Source organism: Cyprinodon tularosa, unplaced genomic scaffold, assembly GCF_016077235.1.
Source record: "Cyprinodon tularosa strain WSP-4 unplaced genomic scaffold, ASM1607723v1 ctg1293, whole genome shotgun sequence".
Taxonomy (NCBI): Eukaryota; Metazoa; Chordata; class Actinopteri; order Cyprinodontiformes; family Cyprinodontidae; genus Cyprinodon; species Cyprinodon tularosa.
Genome location: NW_024038107.1, coordinates 20,880 through 46,608, shown reverse-complemented (window position 1 = coordinate 46,608; position 25,729 = coordinate 20,880). Strand labels below are relative to the sequence as shown.

The window sequence follows — 25,729 nt, the reverse complement described above, 5'->3', positions numbered from 1 at the left end:
AACATAATTTAAATTAGAAATTAAGAAATTTGGGATATATTTGTGAGTGAGGTTAAAAAAAGGTTAAAAAAAAAGTATTGTCTTTTAAACACATTAACAGTTTTATTTGGTTTAGAGTTTTACGAAATGGTAAACAAAATTAGGTTAGGGATCTGTCGAAGCGCAGCCCAAAGACCCCTTATGATGAGTACCATTAATGGACTCAGTGCTCCCTGCCTGTGGGATTCCAGAGGCAGCTGATGGGTATCAGCAGTCCAAGCGACAAGCGGCTCGGGCGGTTGCCGAGGCAAAAACTCGTTTTATGAAATGTGCCAAGAGCCTAGGCTACTGACTTTTTTTTTAACAGGGCAATGATGTAATTTTAACTGTATGACTTTTTTTTGGCATTACAGTTAATTTGTGTTTAAATTACATTAATTTGCTAATTATACAAAAAATTCTGATCTATTCAACATATTCTTACTGTAAAATGAACAGTTTTATTTGGTTAGGAGTTTTACAGTTTATCATTGTAAATTACACAATGCTTCATTGTTTTTGCATCTACAGTTTTTTTATGTCATGATTTTACAGGAATTCACTGTTAATTCTACGGATATTATTTACAGTGTTCTTCAGGATGTCTGAATCCAACAGCTCTCTCTCCTCTCAGTCTGCAGACTGATTAAAGAAGGTTTAACAACTTTAACAACACCAAAAAAGTTAAAAACAATCCACTGGACGTTTCTATTTCCATCCAGGAAGCTTTTTCTATTCCAAATGTCAGAATTAGCGTTGAGTTCCAGGTTTTATCAAGCAGCCCAACAAAGCCTTGTTTTTGTTTAGAAAACATGCAAATAGAAACTGATGAACGGGTCCACCCCTTTGGAATGGGGGTCATTTGGCTTCTTTGTTAGCCTGCAATGCCCCACACCTGTCTATGTCTCTGAAAGGGGGTCGTTAGAGGGAATAGTTGGCCTGGCTGAATAGGCGAAGTCTTCTGTTCTCCTGTGAAGGAGTTGGGGCTGCAATGATAGCGGGAAAGAATCAACTCTATCGCTGCATTGGAGGTTTTTGAAAGCTGAAATCTGACCCCCACCCCCCGTTTAAGGTTGTTTTTTCTCTCATAGATGGCTTCCTTCTTTCTGTTAAGAAAGAAAAAACAACCTTAAACAGGTTCCAAAGGGGTGGACCCATTCGTCTCTTTCAATTAGCATGTTTTCTAACCAAAAACAAGGCTTTGATGGGCTGCTGCAGGCATCCCCTAAGTGAGGGGCCGCTGTCCTGCAGGTTTTAGAGGTTTCCCTGCTTTAGCACAGCTCAGTCTGATGATTGCAGTTCAGCTAAAGCCTGTTAATCAGCTATCAGTGAAAATCAGCTGTGTTGAAGCTGGGAAACCTCTACAACCTGCAGGACAGCGGCCCTCCAGCACCCAGTTTGGAGATGCCTGGGCTCCTGTATAAAGCCTGGAACTCAAAGCTATTTCTGACATTTTGAAAAAGCTTCCTGGATGGGAAGAGAAACTTCTTCAAACTTGAAAACAAAGTCCAGTAGATTGTTCTCATTAACTTTTCTCTAATGAATCTGACCTGGATGACCGGGAAACGTCACCAGCAGAAAGTTTAACAACTTTTCTTTATAGCAAAGACCTTTGGTTCCTTCTGCTTTATCAAGGAAGCTGCTTGTTTTAACGTCGCCTGTTTTTCATGTTTTCATATCATTTAATGTTAAGGCTGTTTGACATCTTAGAATTAAAACAAATAGATTATTATAATTATCAGACTGAGAGGTTTGCAGAGGTCCTTCATTCATCTATATGAACTATTTCTACATGATGGTGTAAAAAAAAAAGAGACATGATTATATCAGACAGTGATTTAATGTGTCCTGTCAGCTATATAGAGACGGGGTTGTGCTCGGTTAGGGGCCCCAAGGTGACTAGGGGCCCCTAAGCAGTGGGCTGGTGCTTTGGTCCGGCCCAGAAATCTTTCCTAGATCCGCCTCCATGCCTCGGGGGCAGATCTGTTTGTCTGTGTTCTGCTGCTTCTGCAGAATCCGAGGCCGCCGGATGTTTTCGCTCCGTCCTTCCAGCGGCCCACCGTCACTCCGAGGATTCAGGAAAAGTTCGCTCCTGCAGAACCAGCAGGTAGGAAAGTTGGTCCAGTTCCCCGGTGCTGCTGGAACCCGAACCGAACCGCACCGGGAGGAGACGTCCAGCCGCGGATTGGGCTCCAGATTAACGGAACTTTGGATGTGAGAAAGTTTCCCTAAAGGAAACTTCACCTAATCTGAGTTCAGAGGTTTTTATTTTGTTCGCAGAGCAGAGAGGTTCTGGAGGCAAAAGATCCTGGTTCGGTCCAGGGCCGTCAGCTGACCCAGTACTATACAGGGGCACAATAGGGCACCGAAAGAAATGAGAGCGCGCACAAAAACAGTTTGGGCAATTTATTTTAAAAAGCATGGGCACAGATGATTAATGACAACCCGCAAGAAAATATTTTATAGCACTTATTTATTATTATTATTATAAAGCATTATAAATAAATAGTACAAACAGATTGTTATTTCCTGCATCATTAAGTCTCTACCTGAACCAAACTGGATTGAATTGGTCCACTTATCTCTAATCCACTGCTGATGAAGGCACAGTTTATTTTCATTAAATATGTCAGCAAACAGGAACTTGAAATGTGCCACTGTAAAAAAAAACACCTCTATAAACATGTCTGTGTTTATCATTTCTATTTGGGCCCATCCTGTGTGATGGTGTGATTCATTTAAATTTCAATGCAGTTTATTTCTATCGTTCCAATTCACATCATGTCATCTGAAGGCACTTTACAGTTCAACCAGATTATCCGTCAGATTGATTCAAAGTTTTCTATTTAAAGACAACCAGTTGATTGCATCGACTCATTGACTCTTCAGCAATCCCTCACACTAAGCTTGCTTGTGGCGACAGTGGAGAGGAAAAACTTCCTTTGAACAGGAAGAAACCTCCAGCAGAACCAGGCTCAGTGTGAGCGGCCATCTGCTGAGGCCCACTGGGGATCAAGGAGACAGAAGCAGAGATAGAAAAAGAAGCATAGATACAAAAGGCAACTGTCAACCAGCTCCACAGGAAACACACAGCCAGGCAGACGAGCTCCGAGCCAGCTCCCATGTCAGAGGATGAAGAGAGCACATCCAGTTAGTCACAGTCAGAGAAACAGGACTACACTGGAAAACAGGCCGAGCTCCAACATCTATAAACAAAGGTGTTGATGGCAGCAGCACAGCTGATATTTCTCTCCAGGATGGACTCACAGCCAAACAGGAACAGACCAGATGAAGCTACTATTCAGGTAATCCGACTCAGCATTGCTGAATCGGATTACCTGAATTATGATCTGAATAAAATTTCTGCCCAACAGGGTTCATACATGTTTTCTGAATCAAACGGTAATCTGGAATATAATAAACTTGGCCCTGTTTCTCCTCTCTCTCCTCCCAGCGCTCACCCTGCTGGAGGGGCCTCTGTTGAGCTGGTGAGGCAGGGCAGCTGCCTGTGCCGCCAGAGCGGACCTGGCGTTACATGGCGTAGTTTCTGCATCCATTGCTCACTTCTAATCTCTCCTGAGGATTTTTCTCTGGCCTCATCTGGCATTTGTTTCCCATCCGGTTATCATTTAGGTTGTGCAAGCAATGTTTTAATCTGTGATTCTTTACTAGGACCACTGTGTTTTGTAATGATAAAATATGACAAAGTCCTGGTTCTGTGTTACAGGCAACTCTGAAGCTGCTGCATGCTCAGAGTGGCCGTTACTGGAAGTGGATTACTCCATCCGCATACGTCAGACTTAAATTCTAACTAAAGTGGTATTCTATAGGCCTAGTTTAAGAAAAAAAATGCAAGCATGCATTCTGTAGATTTCGCCTTATGGCAGAGAGTTAGACTTAAATTGTTATTTTTTAAAGGCATAAATGAATAAATGAAAAAAAATGAATAATAAAATAAATGAATTAAAGAATCAGTGGCCCAGGCACCGCAGATCCTCAGCGAGGAATGTGTCTCTGTGAAAACGGTCTGCTGACGCAGATGGTTCGGTCCAGTTCACGCCTGCAGCAGCTTCCAGCTGCATGCTGTGGTCCCCCCTCCCCTACCTGCTGCTGCTTTGTGGGACCCTGCTGGGTCCTGGGCTGTTTTTCTCCCTCATTGTTTCACCTGAGAGGTTTTTCTGCTTGCTGGTTCTCCTCTGCCTTCTGCTCGGCCCAGCTGGGCCGGTTCTGGTTCTCCTGCTCGGCGCTCTGGGAGCTTCTCTGTTGTGATGCAGGCTGGAGGAGCGAAAGTCCAGCTCCGTTAAAGGAGCAGGAAAACATCCTCACTGCATCTTCTGCTTCCTTCCAACAACAGAGAAAAAGTGAAGTTACTTCATCAGATGTTGTAATCCTAGAAAAGGAGAAGTGAACTCTGATTGTCTAAGGCGTGAAGAAACATCCCTCACGGGCCGCAGGGAGCAGCTTCCTCTCCCTGACTTTAGCTCCTCTGAACTCCGCTGCTTTATCTGCTGTAAGCTGCTCAGCATCTCCTCTCCTGAAATAATGATGCAGAAATGATGAAGTAAACGCCGGCTGATTCATTTTCGTCCTCCAGGTGGGACGTCCTCTGCCATGTCTCGGTACCTGAGGCATTTCACAGCTGTGGGCGACCCACAGGTGGACCAGTGGGTGGATGAGGAGCTGCATGCTGACAGCGAGGAGCTGGGTCCGGCTACAGGCCAGTTCCCAGCAGCGCCCACCTTCAGGGACTCACTGAGGAGGCTCTTCACCTCCGACCGCTTCCAGGTAGGCCGCCGCCTCTAACCGCCGCCGCCTCAGATTCTGGTAACAAGAGATACTGAAAGGACGGAGTGATGGAGATAGGATTTCCTCTCTACACATCTACCATCAGAATAATTTATAATAATTGAACTTTATTGATCTCACATTGGAGAATTTTACCTCTAGATTGAACCCGTCCCCTTGGGGAGCAGTGGGCTGCCATCATGGGGCGCCAGGGGAGCAGAGTGGCTCTAATCATAACACAACCTGCTTCTCCACCAGTTCCATCTGGTTATTAGTTAATTATGTTAAGATATATGTATATTCTGATTGATTGATTGACTTTATTGATCCAACAGTGGAACATTTTACTTGTCACATCAGCTTAAATAGTCAAAAAGAGAAGAAGAAGGTGTCAAAGGAAGATTTTGATGGAAAAATCATTCATAGAATTTCATATTTCGAGTTTTTCATGTTTTGAACATTTCTGCTCTTTCTAGAAATTTTTTAAGTTTGAATTTTTACAGTAAAAATATTCCAACCAGTTGGGTCCACATTCGGACGAGTTGGGTCCCCATTCGGACGAGTTGGGTCTCATTAGGACCAGTTGGGTCTCATTAGGACCAGTTGGGTCTCATTCGGACGAGTTGGGTCTCATTAGGACCAGTTGGGTCTCATTAGGACCAGTTGGGTCTCATTCGGACGAGTTGGGTCTCATTCGGACCACTTGGGACCCCATTCAGACCAGTTGGGACCCCATTCGGACCAGTTGGGACCCCATTCGGACCAGTTGGGTCCCCATTCGGACCAGTTGGGTCCCCATTCGGACCAGTTGGGTCCCCATTCGGACCAGTTGGGACCCCATTCGGACCAGTTGGGACCCCATTCGGACGAGTTGGGTACCCATTAGGACCAGTTGGGTACCCATTCGGACCAGTTGGGTACCCATTCGGACCAGTTGGGTCTTATTCGGACCAGTTGGGTCTGAAGTTGAGCTGTTGGCTCTAAGTCCAGCGGTTGGAACATCTCTCCTGCTGTCTCTGGCTCCTCCCCTTTAGATACTGGTGGTGGCTTTGGTCGTCCTGGACGCCTTCTTCGTCATGGCGGAGCTGCTGATAGACCTGTCAGTCATCAAACTGGACCACGGCCACATTGCTCCTGAGGTGAGACACAGATCCAGATCCAGAAAGTTCTTCTTGCTGGTTTCATGAACTCCAGCACGTCTTCACTCTGCAGGTGTTCCACTACCTCAGCCTGGCTCTTCTCACCTTCTTCATGGTGGAGCTCTTTGGGAAGCTGTTTGTTTTCCGGCTTGAGTTCTTCTACCACAAGTTTGAGGTGTTTGACGCTGTGGTGGTGGTCGTGTCATTTGTGTTGGACATTGTCTTCATCTTCCATGAGGACGCCTTCGACGGCGTGGGTCTCCTCATCCTGCTGCGACTTTGGAGAGTGGCCAGAATCGTAAACGGTCAGTGTCCCTCAGAGGGAGGTGTGGAAGTGGACTGTGGATGTGTCAGGCACTGGCTGACTGTGTCTGATCACGCTGCAGGGATCTTGGTGTCGGTGAAAACCCGCGCGGACCAGAAGATCCACAAGCTGAAGGAGAGTTATGACCACCTGGTGGAGAGAGCCTCAGAGCTGCAGAGGAGGAACGACGAGCTGGTGAGTCTCTGAGCCTCCTCTGACCGCTGCAGGTACCAGACCTGCTGGAGGCCCTTTTTTATGACATCATCATATGTTTTTCCGTAAAAGTTTAAAAACAATCCACTGGACTTGGTTTCCAAGGTTTGAAGACGTTTCGCTTCCCCTCCAGGAAGCTTTCTCAATTCAAATGTCCTTATATCACATCATCATATGGCAACCCCACTCAGACAGACTGGATTACATCTGTTTCTTTAGAATCAGATTTCTTCTGGAGTCTCAACATATTCCCCATATTTACTATTATTTTATGTTTCATCTGTGCTCTAAAGTAGCTGAAAGTAGAAAACCATCATTCTGAGTGTTGAAGGAAGTGAAGCACTGCTTTCTGAGACAGACTGAGCTCAGACATTTAACCTCCTAAAATCCACCTGCTCGCCAGCGACCATTTTTAAAGCAACTAACAACTCAGGAAACATGAAAGCAGTAAAATGTTTTCTAATATAGACATGTTAGACATCGTTGGAAAGCTTAGATACTCCACAATTCAACCACCAAGTTCATTTTATGGACACAGCGAGCACCAAAGCACAATTAACACAGATATAGCAGCATGTCAAAATGTGAACATTATAAACCAGCCACAAAAACATCCCTTTCAAGGCATCCAGAATCCGTTTTATAAATCCAATCTTCGATTGTTTATACTCCATTCGTCCATAAGAGTCCACAGATTAAAACTAATCCAGAATATTCGTAATAAAAATATTCAATGATGAGAAAATCGCCATAAAACATCTGTTTTTTGACAAAAGAAAAGTTAGCTGGTCATAGCAAATAATGATTTGTATTTAAAATAAGATTTTTTTTTTTTACATCAAACTTTGATTTTGTCAAAGAATCCTCCATTTGCAGCAATTCCAGCATTGCAGACCTTTGGCATTCTAGCTGTTGATTTGTTGAGGTAATCTGGAGAAATTGTCCCCCACGCTTCCAGAAGCAGCTCCCACAAGTTGGATTGGTTGGATGGGCACTTCTTGCGTACCATACGGTCAAGCTGCTCCCACAACAGCTCAACAGCTTTGCCACTCTGCCCTGAAGCCCAGAATCCTGCAGCCGCCTCTTCACTGTAGATGTTGACACTGGTGTTTTGCAGGTACTATTTAATGAAGATGCCAGTTAGGGACCTGTGAGGCGTCTGTTTCTCAAACTAGAGACTCTAATGTACTTATCTTCTTGCTCAGTTGTGCAACGCGGCCTCCTACTTCTTTTTCTACTCTGATTAGAGCCTGTTTGTGCTGTCCTCTGAAGGGAGTAATACACACCGTTGTAGGAAATCTTCAATTTCTTAGCAATTTCTCGCATGGAATAGCCTTCATTTCTAAGAACAAGAATAGACTGTTGAGTTTCAGATGAAAGTTATTTTTTTCTGGCCATTTTGAGCGTTTAATTGACCCCACAAATGTGATGCTCCAGAAACTCAATCTGTTCAAAGGAAGGTCAGTTTTGTAGCTTCTGTAACGAGCTAAACTGTTTTCAGATGTGTGAACATGATTGCACAAGGGTTTCCTAATCATCAATTAGCCTTCTGAGCCAATGAGCAAACACATTGTACCATTAGAACACTGGAGTGATAGTTGCTGGAAATGGGCCTCTATACACCTATGTAGATATTGCACCAAAAACCAGACATTTGCAGCTAGAATAGTCATTTTAATAGTTAAGACTAGTTTAAAGTTATCTTCATTCAAAAGTACAGTGCTGTTCCTTCAAAAATAAGGACATTTCAACGTGACCCCAACTTTTGAACGGTAGTGTATATATATATATATATATATATATATATATATATATATATATATATATATATATATATATATATATATATACACTATATTGCCAAAAGTATTTGCTCACCCATCCAAATTATTGGAATCAGGTGTTCCAATCACTTCCATGGCCACAGGTGTATAAATTCAAGCACCTAGGCATGCAGACTGTTTTTACAAACATTTGTGAAAGAATGGGTCGCTCTCAGGAGCTCAGTGAATTCCAGCGTGGAACTGTGATAGGATGCCACCTGTGCAACAAATCCAGTCGTGAAATTTCCTCGCTCCTAAATATTCCACAGTCAACTGTCAGCTGTATTATAAGAAAATGGAAGTGTTTGGGAACGACAGCAACTCAGCCACGAAGTGGTAGGCCACGTAAACTGACGGAGCGGGGTCAGCGGATGCTGACGCGCATAGTGCGAAGAGGTCGCCAAATTTCTGCAGAGTCAATCACTACAGACCTCCAAACTTCATGTGGCCTTCAGATTAGCTCAAGAACAGTGCGCAGAGAGCTTCATGGAATGGGTTTCCATGGTCGAGCAGCTGCATCCAAGCCATACATCACCAAGTGCAATGCAAAGCGTCGGATGCGGTGGTGTAAAGCACGCCGCCACTGGACTCTAGAGCAGTGGAGACGCGTTCTCTGGAGTGACGAATCGCGCTTCTCCATCTGGCAATCTGATGGACGGGTCTGGGTTTGGCGGTTGCCAGGAGAACGGTACTTGTCTGACTGCATTGTGCCAAGTGTAAAGTTTGGTGGAGGGGGGATTATGGTGTGGGGTTGTTTTTCAGGAGCTGGGCTTGGCCCCTTAGTTCCAGTGAAAGGAACTCTGAATGCTTCAGCATACCAAGACATTTTGGACAATTCCATGCTCCCAACTTTGTGGGAACAGTTTGGAGCTGGCCCCTTCCTCTTCCAACATGACTGTGCACCAGTGCACAAAGCAAGGTCCATAAAGACATGGATGACAGAGTCTGGTGTGGATGAACTTGACTGGCCTGCACAGAGTCCTGACCTCAACCCGATAGAACACCTTTGGGATGAATTAGAGCGGAGACTGAGAGCCAGGCCTTCTCGTCCAACATCAGTGTGCGACCTCACAAATGCGCTTCTGGAAGAATGGTCAAAAATTCCCATAAACACACTCCTAAACCTTGTGGACAGCCTTCCCAGAAGAGTTGAAGCTGTTCTAGCTGCAAAGGGTGGACCGACGTCATATTGAACCCTATGGATTAGGAACGGGATGTCACTTAAGCTCATATGTGAGTCAAGGCAGGTGAGCAAATACTTTTGGCAATATAGTGTATATATATATATAGATATATAGATATATAGATATATAGATAGATATATATATATATATATAGATATATATGTCAATAACCAGATGAAAATGAATAAAAAAAGTTGAAAATACTTCAGTGTTATTCTATGGGTAAATTTGGCACATTTTGAGAGGTTTGGAAATGCTGGTGACAACAAAAGTTCAAAGCCCCACAGCTCTGGAACAGTTGGAGCTAGAGGACATTTTGGTTGTGGTTGACATGATGTAGAATAAATGTAAGACAATGAGAGATGCCTTTTCTCAAGCATGTCTTTATTACTGCTGTTCAAATAAGACCTATTTTTTGGAGAAGGAAAAAAAACACGTAGTTATGTTTGAGCTGATGCAGTTTAGGGTGTGTTTTAGTTTTATGTATTCAGAATCAAACGATGTATCACACATGAAATTTTGGGCTCACAGTTCTTCAGTTATCTGCTTTCCCATTTGGTTATGCAAAATATGCGACAATTACTTCAAATTAGGTGGGTTTTATTAACAAGGAGAAACAAAAGGTCTCAGGGCTCTTTTTCCTCTTTTTATTAAGATCGGAGTGTAGAAGAGGACGGATGGAATATCTAAAATTGATCTTTGTAGAGATTTTAGACAAAGAAAACAGTTATTCTACTTGTAGAAAATGACGGTTGTTGTTGAAAAGAAGTTAAAAGTAGTGTAGCTTAATATGGCTAACTGAGCAAGCTAAAAGAGGCTAACCTGTTAGCTACTGCTAGCCACAGCGCTACCCAGCTCTCCTCCTTTATATCATGGTCTAACAGTTACTTTGTTCACCTGTAACATATTTTTTTTCAGTTTCTTTATCGATCAGGTAAAACTTCATCGGTCATTAGACACACTAGAGCTGCGTTCACACCAAACGCAGCAGGAGCAGCAAAAACGCGTCTGCTGCTTCCTTTTTGCTGCTTGTACCAGTTTAGCTCTACTACTGAAGCAGCTTTGCTGCTCCAGCTGCGCTGTACAAAAAGTGGATCTGACGCACGTTGGGCGGAGCTACCCTCTCCTTTATTTGCCTTGCAGCTATATTTGCTGTGATCAGTGGGAATAAGAAAGTTTTAATGTTTTTAAGTGGGAAAATCCACCTTAAAAAAACTTAATCACTGCAGTCATTTCATCCAGATTACCATCCTGCCTTCCAATATTATTTCTGTGGGAGCTGCTCAGACCCCCACATACCGGCGGTGCGCTCCTCAGTAGGAATCCCATTCAACAGCAGCCTTTGGCCCGGTTGCCTCCTCGCGGTTTGCCGTGGCGGCTGGAAGGAGGTTTTCATGTACGTAATCCAAACTGCAGGCACCAGGATAATAAAAGTGAACTTGTTTTCTCAGCAGGTTTCAACATTTTAAGTTAATTTAGGCGTTAATAAACAGTTTCAGAGGAGTGATCATAGCGCTCTGCATAAGCAGTGCGGTGTCCGTCTCCCTGCCAGCTCCTAGAGCAGCATCTCTGATTGGTTGATGCGGCGCATCGAGCAGCAAAAGTAAAATTTTTCTATCTCGAGCAACAGCCCGTTTGCGGCTCATTAGGCGCGTCACATGCTTAAACACTCCCGACGCGCTGCGCCTGCTGCTCAAACAGCGCTGCGGGACATTTTGCTGCGCCTTGACGCGCGTCAACCGTTGACTTTTCATGTAAACTCGCTGCTCCTGCTGCGTTCGGTGTGAACCAAGCATAGCGCTACAGATGCTATGGACTCGGCCCACTGACGCTGCGTGATGTTATTATCGTTGTCTGGGCAACAACAATGTTTTACATCATGTGGCAATGTTCAACAATCATGTAGTGTGACGTCACTGGCATTAAGCAGGACCCAGCAGATCTGGTACCTACAGCGGCCCATTAGGAGTCCTTAGAGGCCGTCCGCCTGTGGTTCTGGTCGGGTTCTATAGAGAACCCATAGGTTCCCCCTGAGATTCAGTCTCAAAACCACATCCAACAGGGTCATTGGAGCAGCTGTTGGGTCGGTACCAGGTCCTGCTGGATTATCAAACTATCAGGAGGGCTCTAGAATGTTCTGGTAGATGGCATAGTAGCTTCATCTGGTCTGTTCCTGTTTGGCTGTGACTCCATCCTGGAGAGAAATATCAGCTGTGCTGCTGCCATCAACACCTTTGTTTCTAGATGTTGGAGATCGGCCTGTTTTCCAGTGTAGTCCTGTTTCTCTGACTGTGACTAACTGGATGTGCTCTCTTCATCCTCTGACATGGGAGCTGGCTCAGAGCTCGTCTGCCTGGCTGTGTGTTTCCTGGACGGGGCCGCCTGTGGAATCTGACTAGATGATCTGGTGAACTTGAGATGACATGATGTGAATTGGCGCTATAGAAATAAAGTGAATTAAACTGTATTGTTACCAGCAGCTAGGAGCTATAGAAATAAACTGAATAGAATTGAATTGATTACATGAAAATTGAAGTGGATTTCAAGCTGGCAGCTTGGATAAGACCGGTTTGGCAAATTTTGAAGATTTGAGGGAAGTTTCCGTGGGGGAAACTTTTAATTGTTAATTAACTGTTAATTGTCCTTTTTTAGTAAAGGCCATACGGCTGTCTAGCTAAAAGCCTGCCTGGAAAACCTGCTTGTCCAGAGAGCTTTGTTGCAGGACTTTACTGTAATCTTCTGTGAAGAAGTGATCAATTGTACTGGCATGCATCAATCAGCGGGCTAGCTGCACCTCTCTCTTCTCTTCTGTGTGGTTGCAAACCCACTTTCAGCAAATTACCACCACCTAAAGGTCTGGAGGGATACATTTAGCTGCTTTTTACATGTAATATGAAAGTTGATTGCTTTTGAGATTTGAAAACTGCCTTTTGTTAAATTCCGATTATATTGCATATGCAATGAATTACCCAGCCCTAGACAGAACCATGGGAGGAGGATGAAGATGAAGGAGATCATCTTGGACTTCAGGAAGAACTGGCCCAACCATGAGAGGCGGTCAACAGCATCAAATTCCTGGGGGTGCACATCACAGACACCCTCACCTGGACTGGAAACACCACCTCACTGGTCAAAAGGGCCCAGAAGCGCTTGGACTTCCTGTGGAGGATGAGGAGAGCCCACCTGCCCCCCCCCATCCTCTCCACCTTCTCCAGAAGCACCATAGAGAGCGTTCTGACCAGCTGTCTCACTGTGTGGTGTGGAGGCTGCAGCGCCTCAGACTGGTAGAAGGTGAGAACAGCAGAGAGGATCGTGGGGGCTCCTCTTCCCTCCATTAAAGACATTTCATCCCAGTGCTGCGTGTCCCGAGCCCGTGACATCATCAATGACCCCCCACCCCCCCACCATGGACTGTTCTCCCTGCTGCCCTCTGGGAAGAGGCTTCACAGCATTCAATGCAGGACCAGCAGGTTCTGCAGCAGCTTCTTCCCCACCACCATCAGACTGATGAACTGCTGTGTAAAATGGGTTATTTATAAAAAAAAAAATTAAAGTTTAGAACTGTAAATATACAGTTGTATATTTATATTACTATTTTTTTTAATGTATTAATGTTCTTCAAGGCTGCACTTTAAAGAATGAAATTGTCTCGAGCTCTTTTAAATGTCTTTTTGGATACACTCGTGTATACAAAATAAATCTGTCTAAGGTTTGAGGTTGGATCTAACTGCCTCTCCGTCTCTGACAGGTGCAGGAGAACCAGAGGCTGCAGGCTCTCCTGGAGAAACACGGCATCCGATCCTGACTGAGCTACAGCTGGAACCTCCTGTCATCCCGGCTCCGAGGCGGAGGATCGCTGTCGTTTTTCAGTAGAACTTCTGCAGGACTTTGGCCTGAAATGTCGGCCATGTTAAGTTTAAGAATGTGGCCTGTAAATATGATCTTCTTATGAATGGATTGAACTTTCTTTAAATTCTAAAATAAAAACATTCTACATTTAAGAAAATAAAGAGCTTTATTTCTGAAAATCTATAAACATTTATCTACAGGATTTACATGATAAACCGTGTTTTTGTTCTGATTGGTCGGCTCAGACGAAAGGGAAGAAGAAGTCGAAGGGGAGCTTAGCATCGATGGTGGGCGTGGCCCGGTACCCAGGGAGGGCGGCAGCAGACACGGGGATGAAGGCCACGGAGCTTCTGATTGGTAGGATGCTGCTGCCAGCAGGAGGCGGGGCCTGTGGAGGAGGACAAACTGGTTCTAACTGGGCTCTGTGGGACGGAACCTTTTAGACTGGAGACATGTGTTCTGGTCTGAGATCAGAGCGTAAACGGGTAGTGAGACTTACCAGACTGCTGCGGTTGGTCTCTATGACCTCCCTGATGGTCACTATCTGAGCCTGGGGGTTCTGCAGGGACCCATATTTGGTCCATTCTATCTCCAGGTGGAGTGAAACTGGGATGGAGCAGCTTCCTTCCTCCTGAAAGGGACAGAAAACATTTAAATGTCTCTAACAGTCCCACATGTGGATCATCCAGCCCAGGAGCTCACCGTGGGGCTGATGGTGGTTCTAATGGGAACCCAGTCCAGCACATTCTCTAACGGGGAGTTTCCAAAGGAGGCCACAAACCGCGGAGGGGCCGGTCCCCTCAGGACATCCAGGAGCTGCTGGGAAACCAGGGAGCAGTTGGTCACGTCCTCCAGCCTGCAGGGACATGAGGTCAGGAGGTCAGAGGTCAGCCTAGCGGGAGCGGCTGTGAGCGGGCCCTACCTTAGCGTGCAGCCCGACACAAAGTCCAGCCCGAAGCGGACGAGAGCGCGTTGGTGGGGGCCCCGCAGACAGTCCTGGTCCCCCTGGGTGAGCAGCACAGACAGAGCGTCGCTCAGCTCCACGCTCCTGCTGATGCCGGTGCAGAGGACGGTTAAGGATAGGGCCGCATTCTCATCGGTTCATCTGCTGATTAATCCATTAATAATCAAATATCCAAAAGTTCCTTACAGAAGAGTTTTTACAAGTTTAAACCAGGCGAAACTAAAGAGTTTCCCTTTGAGGAGATCTGCATAGAGTAGAATGCACCTTAAATGCAAAATGTTTAAATAAAAAAAATAAAAAATGTTGGTATAATTTCTGCTCTAAGTGAGTCACTCTGTCAGCTTAAGTCATGTTTTATAGTCTCTATACTCCAATGAATGATTAATCAATTAGTTTTTGATTATTATATTAATCGAATAATTGTTTCAGCTCTAGTTAAGGAGGAACCCTGGAGTTCATCTCCTCAGCATGATTTCCATAGAAAAAGGATATTCTGCTACTCGGTCTCCTGACATGAGAGCCGATCCCACCAGGTATCCCGGGTTCCCGCTGTGATGGACGCCGCGCTCCCCTCCAGCCTGCACACACAGAACGGCAGCTTCAGCGCAGGCGGTCCACCAGACAACCAGAACATTCAAATGTCGCCCTGAAATCCGACCTGGACCAAGACACCCTCCCCGGTTCTGTAGAGGAAGACGTGACACCCTGGAAATGATTACCTGGATGAACTGGACCTGGAACTCCTGCTGCAGCGAGGCCTCCGCCGTGCTCATGAATCCAAGCACCAGAGAAACGCTGGCCTGCTCCACCTCACCGCTCCGGTTATACTGGATCACAAAGACGACCTGAGAAGACGACATGGATCGTTTCTGTACTCGGGTCCCTCAGGGTGACACCATAGGAACTGCTCTCCAGCCGCTACAGTGAGGGGCCTAGTCAAAGTTCAGACTTGGAATCCCTGATTAGACTTTGTAGTTTTGATCTAGACCTTTGAGAAGGTTCTGATCGGCCGGTGTAGGTACCAGATTGACTTGGGCTGCCAGATTGACTAGGGGGCCTGCGCCTTTTGATGACGTCACAATACATAATTGTTTTAACGTTTGCACAATTGTGCAAAACATTTTGATTGGTCTGGACAGCTTACTAAAGTAATTATAGCGGGGTGTAGGTTTTATTCGAAAGCGGGATTGCGGTTTGTAAACGGACAATTTTACGAAGAAATTCTCCATGGTCCCTGTGCCTTCCGATGACGTCACCAAATTCGCCATGGGCCTTGCGCCTCCCGATGACGTCACATTATGGCAACACCACTCAAACAAACTACATTGAGCCCGCGGTCTGCATTTGTAACGAGAATAAATTCAGGAGAATGAAGCTAAAGGGATACAAAAAATAAACTTGTAATATTACAAAAACAAAAATACTACGAATACAAAGTATATTCAGAGATTAAAGTCCGTCTGATACTGTTTAAGTGACTGAGAAACTGCAGATTTGCCACATTTAAGATGGCGGACGCTCTGACGCATCTCAGCATAGGCAGATCCCGCCCAATGACGCGTCTACATCATATAATGTCAGTAGATTTGTGACAAATGGAGACCACGGGCGCAATGTAGTTTGTTTGAGTGGAGTTGCCATATAGTGATGGGCGGAGTTGCCATATTATGACGTCATCAAAAGGCGCAGGTCCCCGAGTCAATCTGGTACTTACACCGGTCACAGTTTGACCCCCTCTGAGGTTCTGTCCACTAACTGATCCAACCAGGCTGGCGGGGCCAAACATGTCCGGTCTGAAGAACTCAGGGGCCACAACCTGTTGATGCTTCATCATTTGTTCCAGTCTTACCTGTTCAACAGTGAAGCAATGATATTTCCACAGAAAAGGAGCCGGAGGTCGTCGTACCTTCAGCACCACGTTGGCACAGAGGGAGGGGCTAACGGCCTCAGGAAGTAGGGCCCCCCCACCGCTGATGGTCAGCTGGGTCTGAGCCCCCTCTGCCGACTGCAGGACGACTGACTCCACATCCACAGGAACCACCTGGAGCGACACAGAAGTCCAACATGTCCGCCTGACTCTTCAACTTCAGATAAAGGCTTCAGACATTGCTTCTGTCTGATTAGACCCTAAACTCTAACATCCTGCAGCAGCTGCTGTTTTAGAGCTAGCAGATGTTCTCCTGGTCTTACAGGTCAGAACCATCAGTTCAAAGGGAAAGAATCCACAACATGATATAAAGTCAATATCAGTGAAGACACTGCAGCGTTCTGCTGTCTGAATAAAAGCTAAAAGAGTAGAAAAGATTTAGAACGTTACTCACCGCTGCAGCGGCGTCCTTCCCCTGTAAAACAAACATTTAGTTTATCATCCAACGCCTCTGATTGATTGGTGGAGACATTCAGAGGTTCACGCTGCTACTTCCAACAAGCAAAACATTATGACCACAATGGCTGAGGAACGGATAGTTAGAAGAAATGGGGGTGGTTAATGACCTGTGCAGACCTGGGGCTCTGCACAGGTCAGTAACCTCTGACCTGTGCAGAGCAGGAAGCTCCTCAGAGCTGCAGTTCTGATATCACATCCTATCAGAACAGGTTCTGATAGAGAGACGATTGGGCCAGCATCAGGATTCCTCTGAGCTCTGCGACCCAAACGTCACACCGTAGACAGCAGAGGAAGTGAAGCTGCTTCATGTGAAGCCATCAGAGACAGAAATCGACCTCGAGGCAGAAGGAAGTTTCACAAAGCAGAACTTGTGAAACTTCTTCTGCTGTGACCACAACTACTGCATGACTTTGAACCCAGAGGACGGCAAGTTCAGAAAGTCTGAGGAAGGACTCACAGCAAGCAGCTGAATGGATGAGTAGGTGTCCATCCTGAGGGCCTCCTGAGAGCCACAGACAGTACCTGGGGCCAACCGCTGGGAACATCGGCTGCTTCGGTCCTGCAGGAACCCTGAGGACAGAACCAGACAGGCCTTTTCTCATCATCCATGCAGATAAATGGAAACCAGCAGAACTTCCTCTGACCGGATTTTCCTCTGAGCTCTGCTCTGTGGAACAGTTCAGACTTCTAGCAGCAGCTACATTTGAGGCTCCTGCTAACGTTGCCATCCATCCATCCGTCCGTCCGTCCATCCATCCATCCATCCATCCATCCATCCATCCATCCATCCATCCATCTTCTTCAGCTTATCCGGGGTCGGGTCGGGTCGTGGGGGGTAGCAGCTTCAGTAGGGAGCCCCAGACGTCCCTCTCCCCAGCCACTTGGTCCAGCTCCTCCAGGGGAATCCCAAGGCGCTCCCAGGCCAGCAAAGAAACATAGTCCCTCCAGTGTGTCCTGGGTCTCCCCCTCGGCCTCCTCCTGGTGGGACGTGTCTGGAACACCTCACCAGGGAGACGTCCAGGAGGCATCCTATCAGATGCCCGAGCCACCTCTACTGGCTCCTCTCCATGTGGAGGAGCAGCGGCTCTACACTGAGTCCTCCCCGGATGACTGAGCTCCTCACCCTTTCTCTAAGGGAGAGCCCAGACACACTACGGAGAAAACTCATTTCAGCCGCTTGTATTTGGGATCTCATTTTTTCGGTCATGACCCAGAGTTCATGACCATAGATGAGAATAAAATGTAAATCAACCAGTAAATTAAGAGCTTTGCCTTTTGGCTCAGCTCTCAGGCCGGTACAGTACACACTTCACAGCAGACGCCGCACCAGTCGGCCTGTCGATCATTTGTCAACAAGACCCCAAGTTACTTAAACTCATCCACTAGGGGCAGCGCATCCTCTACTAGGGGCAGCACATCCTCTACTAGGGGCAGCACTTGGTCTCTGATTTGGAGGCACTGATCTTTATCCCGGCCGCTTCACACTCGGCTGCAAACCGCTCTAGTGAGAGCTGTAGATCATGCCCTCATGAAGCCAATAGAACCACATCATCTGAGAATAACAGAGATGCAATCCTAAGGCCACCAAGGCAGATCCCCTCAACACCTTGGCTTTGCCTAGAAATTTTGTCCATAAAAGTTATGAACAGAATCTGTGACAGAGAGCAACCTTTGCGGAGTCTAACCCTAACCGGAAACGAGTCCGACTTACTGCCGGCAATGTGGACCACGCTCTGACACCGGTCATACAGAGACCTAACAGCCCCTATTAAAGGGCCGGTACTCCATACTCCTGGAGTACCCCCAACAGGACAGAGGCAGCTAACGTTGCTAATGTTGCCAAATGTTGCTAACGTTTGCGTCTGTGGTTTGTCTCTAGCTCTGCTGTGCCTCAGCAATGAGGAGATAACCTGAATGGTTTTATGGAGGCTAGATGAGGAGAAGAAGAGTTTAAAGGTTTATTCCTCTGTCATCTGGGGGATGTGTGACATAAAAAGGCAGTGAAGCACGTTGATGTTTCTGGATGATAGAATATGGAGATGTTCAGCGGGTGAAGATTAACTCACACATATCTCTGAAACAAACTAATACAGACTTCTTAAAAGTAGTTGTTTGCTTTCATCTAATCAGTACATGGGCAGAACATCCAGAACCTTGCAGAGCTTCAGAGTAGAAACACTCTGCTCTATGGGCTGTAGGTGGGTTTGCTGTTACCTGCAGGACTCTTCACACAGTCAGCAGTGAGACCAGGAGCTGGAAGGTAGAACATCCCTCTGAGTCCGTTTGGTTTTGCTGTAGCCAAAACATCCCCGAACTGAAAAGAAAGCATCAGTACATCAACCAGTCCTCCACAGACTCTCAGGTAAATCATGAAGGAGCCACTATATGAGCTTTGTGCCCCCACACTAACGGTCACACCTCATCTGAAGGTCAGGAGATCTAGAACCCAAACGGATTGTTGTGGTCCAGAGGTCTGTCAACTTTTCTCCACCAGAGGGAGCCTGAGATCTTCCTCCTGAGTGAATGAGCCAACTTCTGCACACCTGCTCCCCATCTGCTTTTTGGAGGCTTTTTAAGGAGGAGGAGGCTGACACTTCTCTGCCAGAGTGTTTTGCCAGTAACGGTACGGGCAACTTTAAACCTGCTCAACCCAGATCTGCTTCCTGGTTTTGAACCCTCCTGACTCTGTGTTTTTCTGCCTCTCAGATAATGAAATATCTGGAGATCAGCCAACTTCAAGATAAACTCTCGCTGCCTGGAGCCTTACCTGTCTGCCCTCCGCCTCAGACCTCAGCCCTCAACCTGCCGACCAGCCTCTGGACCCTCAAGGCTTCCCCCCCCGACCGGTCAAATACCCCTGATTCTGGCGTCTCAGAGTGACATTGGCTGAATACTCAAATATTCAGCATCTTTCTTTTCTTTGATGAAAACCGCATAAAGCACATTTGTCCAGTTTGTGAACCAAGGCAAAAACCATAAATAATTTCAATATAACTTTACACTTCTAGGTCGCTTAGTGTCTCTCTGTGAAATCATGGATTCAAATCTTTTCCAGGCTCAAATTGACATGTTGGATTGTTTTTAGCAACAGGACTTTGTTCTACTTCATATCGTCTGAAGTCCTGTTTTTTCATGACATAAATAAAATGTTCTGTTACTGTTATTAGGGTCAGGTTTATTGGCGTCCCTGGGTGGACAGTGAGATCCTGGTGCTCCAGGTTGGCCCTCAGCTCTCTGAGCATCAAACCTCATTGTGATGCTTAATTTTACCGGGCTTCATAGAAGGGGATATAATGAAGATCCTCATGCACTGAATAAGTTCGGCGGGTTAACTGCACCGGGCCTAACCTGGTATCCAGATGAGGAATGGACATCTGCAGGCAGATCCTCGTCACGGGTTTCTGAACCAAACATAAAGCTGGTAAACCGTCTGAAGAGCGAATCAAAGCTGCTGTCAGTCGGAAGAGGCGGCGACGGATGAGACAGTCCATCTGCACCTGGACAGAACAAATAAACCTCAGTGAGAGTGACACTCTGCCGCCTTGTGGTGTGAAGCAGTACTGCAGCATCACCGCTGCTCCTCATTACTGCTTTGAATGGGTCTGACAGAACTAAAGGTCTGATCGTCCGCTGCTTTATAGGGCCAATGCCAGAATGTAGCAGCAGTCTGTGAGGGAAAAAAGACAAACTGTTGATGATCTTTAGAGTGAATTAGCTGTGATTAAGCACAGAAACACCTGAAATATGCAGGACAGAACGTAGGAAAACCATCCCATATTGAGTTAGATATGGGAGAATTATCCTGCCATAATGCAAGAGCACATCATTTCAATTTGAGAAAAGAATTTCATCTTCTTGCACTCAAAACTTATAATGCTCACACTCAAAACATGCGCTCTCTCTCAAATATTTTCTCTTCTCTCTCAAATCTTTGTTTCTTCTCTCAGATTTAATGCTTCTTGCACAGATATTTTCTCCTCTCGCTTGCCTCCTTCTCTTCGCGCACAAACTGCGCTCTGCTCCAGTCTCAGTTACGCTCGCAAACCCAGAGGCTCTGCTTGCGGATTTATTTTGCTCTCTCTCAGATTGGATCGGATCGTCGCCTAGCAACCTTTCCAGCCAATAGAACGACAGCCTCAGAAAGGGTGCGCTTGTCTAACTCTACTGAGTTACCTTACTCAGTAGTTACCTTACCGACAATAAAATAGCTTTTTAATTTAAAAGGTATCCATTTTCAGACGTGACGTGATTTGAACAGAAAACTCAGAGTTGCTCGTCAGAAAAAAAAAAAAAAGTTTGCTAGTCAGGACAGACGCTAATTCTGCCTCCAGCAAGAACTTAAGTGACTTTTCATTGGTGATTCTTGAATCGCGCCTTTATTATTTCACAATTTATTGTCTGTAAGGTTTATCACAGGCACACTCAGTAGAGCTAGACATGCACACCCTTTCCGAGGCTGTCACGCTATAAAGGTTGCTAGGCGACGATCCGATCCAATCTGAGAGAGAGCAAAATAAATCCGCAAGCAGAGCCTCTGGGTTTGCGAGCGTAACTGAGACTGGAGCAGAGCGCGGTTTGTGCGCGAAGAGGAGGAGGCAAGCGAGAGGAGAAAATATCTGTGCAAGAAGCATTAAATCTGAGAGAAGAAACAAAGATTTGAGAGAGAAGAGAAAATATTTCAGAGAGAGCGCATGTTTTGAGTGTGAGCATTATAAGTTTTGAGAGCAAGAAGATGAAATTCTTTTCTCAAATTGAAATGATGTGCTCTTGCATTATGGCAGGATAATTCTCCCATAGTTAGAGCCAATACTGATGTCTGTCCATGTCAGCATCGTGAACCTGACCTGGGCTGTGTTTCAGAATGCTGGATAAATATTTGACTTCAGTTTCCCTAAGTCAACTTTTTTAGCTCTGAGATATTCAGATCTTCTGATTCTAGAACCACTGACTTCACTGAGTTCAGGGTAAGCGGCAGCACAATAAGCCCTGACTAATGGAATGCAGAAACCATGATCCACCAGGAGGAAAGCAGGAACTGTTCAATTCAATTAAATCCTATTTAGTTTATTTCTATAGCGCCAAATCACATCATGTCAACCAGATCATACAGTCAGATTTTCTATCTAAGGAAAACCAGAGACAAAACATTCCTACTTAAATAAGGTAAAAAGTATTTGTACTTTGTTCCTTGACGCCTCTGGTTAAAGTTGAGGTCGTACATAATCTGATCTACTCGGTGGTGATCTACTGTAACAGTCTAACGTTGAATCTCTATCAGTTTAAAAACATCCATTTAATAAGAAAAATTGAGTTTGCAAAAAATAGATTTTCAAAAATCTCTGGATGTAGATGTAAAAATTCTTCTGATCATATTGAGCTTTTGCTCTCCAACATGTTCGGACTCCTGAAGGACATCTTGTTTCCTCCTCTAAGCTCTAATGTGCCACAGAAGAGACTCCAGCTACGACCACAGCTGTTTTTTTAGGAGTGAACTTGTCTCAGGATAACATCCTGTCTATGCCTATTCTCACTGATCCCACTCGCCTTTGTGAGTTTGTTTGTTTATTTGAAGTAAACAGATTTTTCACTGCTTTATTTACAAACCGATGTTTAATTACTATCTCAGACCCGTTGTGGTCATCGTGTCCCGATAAGGAATGAAAGCTTGGGTTTAGTGGTGGCTCAGATGGAGCTGATCTGATTCCCCAGGAGAGCCTGAGTCTGAGCAGCTCCTTACGGTTTTGTGACTGGATGCAGAAGACGCCACGGTTAGTCTCCTTCTGAACAGATGCCTGCAGCTGGGAGTAACCGTCCATGGTGGTCCTCAGGGAGTAGCGGGCCACCTCCTGGCTGCACAGCCAATGGCTGCCACTATAAAAGATGACAGGCAGAAATGTCAGTTTGATGTCCTGTTAAAAACCCAGATATTAAACAAACCGCTGTGTTTTTAACTAAGGTCATTTAAGAACCGATCTTTGCTTTTCAGAATGAAACCATCCTCCTCCATAGGAGCCCAGTCCAGGTTCTCCTCCAGCTCAGACACTCCTCCTCACCTCCTCACCGCCCCGATGGAGCAGCGGGTGAACAGAGCCACCTCTTCCCCACAGTCTCTGTCACAGCAGCAGTTAAAGTCACAGCCATCCAGGAGATCATCGCAGGGACACAACCTGTCAGCTGAAGCACACATTAAACCCCGATCACCATGATGTCACCATGATGTCATCATGATGATCTCCATACAACCTCCTGGAGCATAGATCTATGATAGATGGAGAGCTGAATGGACCACAGACCACTGATTTCTATTTATTCACTGGATTACTGATTGCCTGAAAAAAATGAAGCCAACGGCCACCATATTGGTACTCCCCACTCCCACAGAGACGTGCAGTAAAACGCCTCCCTGTGCAGCATCTGGCTGCAGAAACCAACAGTTTTCTGTCTGCAGGAAGACGTTCCACAGGTCATTTCCAAGTCAGTGGATGAACTAAGCAATAAATCCATCTATAGCCGATGGATCCTGTAGTATAGTCTGTAGCGTAACATTAGTCTGGCTATCTGGGACTGACTGGAAGACATTGACTGAATTAGCCACTGACATTGTGTTTAATGTTAGAAAATAGAAAGAAGAGGAAATAGAAAGTAATTCACTGTGAAACATCAATGTAGTAATTATTTATTAAGTGGATGATGCTGTTTTGATTTGGTATGTTTGTTGTATTTCTCATTTGAAAAATTATGAGCTGAAATTAATTGCAGGTTATATTGATGAAAGAAAAACAACTCAAACATTTTTAAAGGCTAATGCACAGACACAGTATAAAGAATATGACATCATTCATGCATAATCTGCAAATAAGAAAATAACATTAGCATTAACAAACATGTACTGGTAATTCAGTCTGGATGTAAAGTTTTTAAATTATATGTACTATGTAATTACCATAACAATGTAATCAATCCATGTATATCACATGATCATCGATTTAGCATTTCGGTCCATCTGCATTGTTATCCTCCATTGACACATTCATTTAATTGTGATGGATTTGTATAATCTGTTATATTAGCCTACATGTTTATAGACTTCATTGACGTCATAATAACTATGCAATGTGATGGGCTTATTTATTTATTCTAAGTTAAAGTTAATTTACTGATGCTATGAATGAAAGTGATGAATTTATCTTTATTTTAAAAGTCTAAGTCTCTCTGAAAATGAGAACATCATGGTTGTTCGATGCTGTAGCGCACAGGTTGTTAACATTCTGACTGGTCTAACTAGGGAGTACCAATATGGCGGCCGGTGGCTTCACTCCAGCCCCGTACTTCCAACGGGTATCAGCAATCCAGGGAATAAACAGAGCTCAGAGCCGCAGAGGGACAGCTTACCGCCGGCCTGCGCAGAGGGGAGGTGACCGGAGACAGGCAGCGGGTCCGCGGCTACAGCGGGCTGCTCTGCGGGGCCGTAGGAGCTCTCAGTCGGGCTGGTTTCCGGCTCTGTTGTTGGATAAATGTCCGTTAAAGTGGACGTAGAGTTCAGCTCTGAGCTGTTATCGGCGCCCATCGACATGTTTTCAGAGGAGCTACTTGAAAAAATAGAGATAAATAAACAGAAAACGAACACATTAGAACAAACCGAGGCAGCCATCTTTGTTTGATCGTTGCTATGGCTTTTCTTCTTCTTGTATATTGTTCTACCGATGGGTTGATTGTTAGCGCCACCGCTGGCTGATAAGCGGAACTGCAGTTTGATATGTCAATGGTAAAGCAAAATAAATATTAAATAGCATTAAATGGAGGCTTAAAATTGACTAAATAAAATAAATACTTAAATCATAAAATAAAATATTTCACAGAAACTACGACAATAGACAATTAAATGCACAACTGAATCAAGAAACAGACTTTCTTTTTCCTTTTAGGACAATTTATTAGAATAGAATAGAATAGAATAGAATAGAATAGAAAAGAATGCTGAAGCTGTAGTAATACTTTAACTACTTTCGCAAGTACCAGCTGAGTCTAAAAGGAGGCACTGGGGATGCAAGAAGATGAGAGAGGAAGAAAAAATGAGATCTTTGGAAAACAACTTAGAAGAGAGAAGGCTTAGTAAGGCCAGTAGGAATAGCAGTAAAGAAGCTTTATGTGTTTTACTGAAACATGGCTGCAGGATCATATCTTGGACTCAAGCATCCCTCTGCCAGGCTTTCTGGAGTAAGATCTCCTCTTGGGAAATTAGATCACATTCTTTTTTTCTATGCTCAGAGTACAAGCCTCTTTATAGGAGGGGGAATGATGTCCTAGTGATGAGAGCAGTGCACATGTGCTCTGAGAGGGTTGCAAGTACCCGGTTCGATGCTGCTGCCCAGGTGCCCCACGATTGCACCCCACTGTTTCCCAAGGAGATGGATTAAATACAGAGAGAGAATTTCCCCATTGTGGGACAATAAAGGGATTTACATATTTTACATAAGAGTGTGTATTCTTTATTTGACCAGTTTTCTACCAGGTCATAATACTGGTTAAACAACCCTGGAATACAACAGATACCTTTATTACTTCTTCCAATCCCTTTAAATCAGCAAAAAAAAAAAGTACAGCTTTAGCAATAAAAATAAATCAAAGTAAGATTATATTACAGCTGTATTGTTAAAAAAAAGTCTTCTTAAAACGTGGTCCTCCTGTCTGAGGCTTATGGTGATGCTTCCTTTAGGAAGTGCCTAAAATAAAAGGATTATGTCCACTAGATGGCCACACAGGACAGCTAATAAAGGCACCTTTTTCTGAAGCTTAGTCCTTCCTTCATGGAGGTAAAACATGATGCTATAAAGTATAGCACCATGGCAATGAAAGGGAGTAACTGACAAATACAGCAGTGCTTTTCCTCAGCATGGATAACAGATCAAAAAAACACATTTTATTTCATTCTAAGTCTGTTTTGTTTTTCACAAATGGGCATTAGTATCTTCCTTTCAGCCAGACTGAAACTGAAACATTCAAAAAGTTCATTATGGTGTAAGTGATCGCACACTTGTTTGGCAACTACTTTCTCAAGAATTTT

General features: G+C 44.9%; 2 protein-coding genes across 3 annotated transcripts; one reads left to right on the top strand and one right to left on the bottom strand.

Moving 5' to 3' along the window:
* The first annotated feature begins 1,969 nt into the window (after positions 1 to 1,969).
* On the top strand, positions 1,970 to 13,467 carry hvcn1 (hydrogen voltage-gated channel 1). 2 transcript variants are annotated; one of them, XM_038276967.1, is made up of 7 exons: positions 1,973 to 2,125; positions 4,373 to 4,528; positions 4,613 to 4,803; positions 5,838 to 5,942; positions 6,016 to 6,247; positions 6,329 to 6,441; positions 13,215 to 13,467. In XM_038276967.1, exons 3-7 carry the CDS (start codon positions 4,630 to 4,632, stop codon positions 13,269 to 13,271), a joined length of 681 nt encoding a protein of 226 aa, XP_038132895.1. In that variant the 5' UTR covers positions 1,973 to 2,125; positions 4,373 to 4,528; positions 4,613 to 4,629; the 3' UTR covers positions 13,272 to 13,467. The 2 variants fall into 2 exon arrangements, with proteins under 2 accessions (XP_038132894.1, XP_038132895.1); XM_038276966.1 differs by lacking the exon at positions 4,373 to 4,528 and having other exon boundaries at positions 1,970 to 2,125.
* Positions 13,459 to 24,358, bottom strand: LOC119777953 (tectonic-1-like). Its single transcript, XM_038276965.1, has 14 exons — positions 24,058 to 24,358; positions 22,719 to 22,839; positions 22,403 to 22,536; positions 20,014 to 20,162; positions 18,880 to 18,979; positions 17,123 to 17,235; positions 16,601 to 16,621; positions 16,186 to 16,320; positions 14,999 to 15,124; positions 14,772 to 14,857; positions 14,238 to 14,375; positions 14,018 to 14,171; positions 13,815 to 13,946; positions 13,459 to 13,703 (listed from the first exon to the last, which is right to left on the bottom strand). The coding sequence occupies exons 1-14, from the start codon at positions 24,314 to 24,316 to the stop codon at positions 13,557 to 13,559; spliced, it is 1,815 nt and encodes a 604-aa protein (XP_038132893.1). The 5' UTR covers positions 24,317 to 24,358; the 3' UTR covers positions 13,459 to 13,556.
* Between the last annotated feature and the right edge of the window lie 1,371 nt (positions 24,359 to 25,729).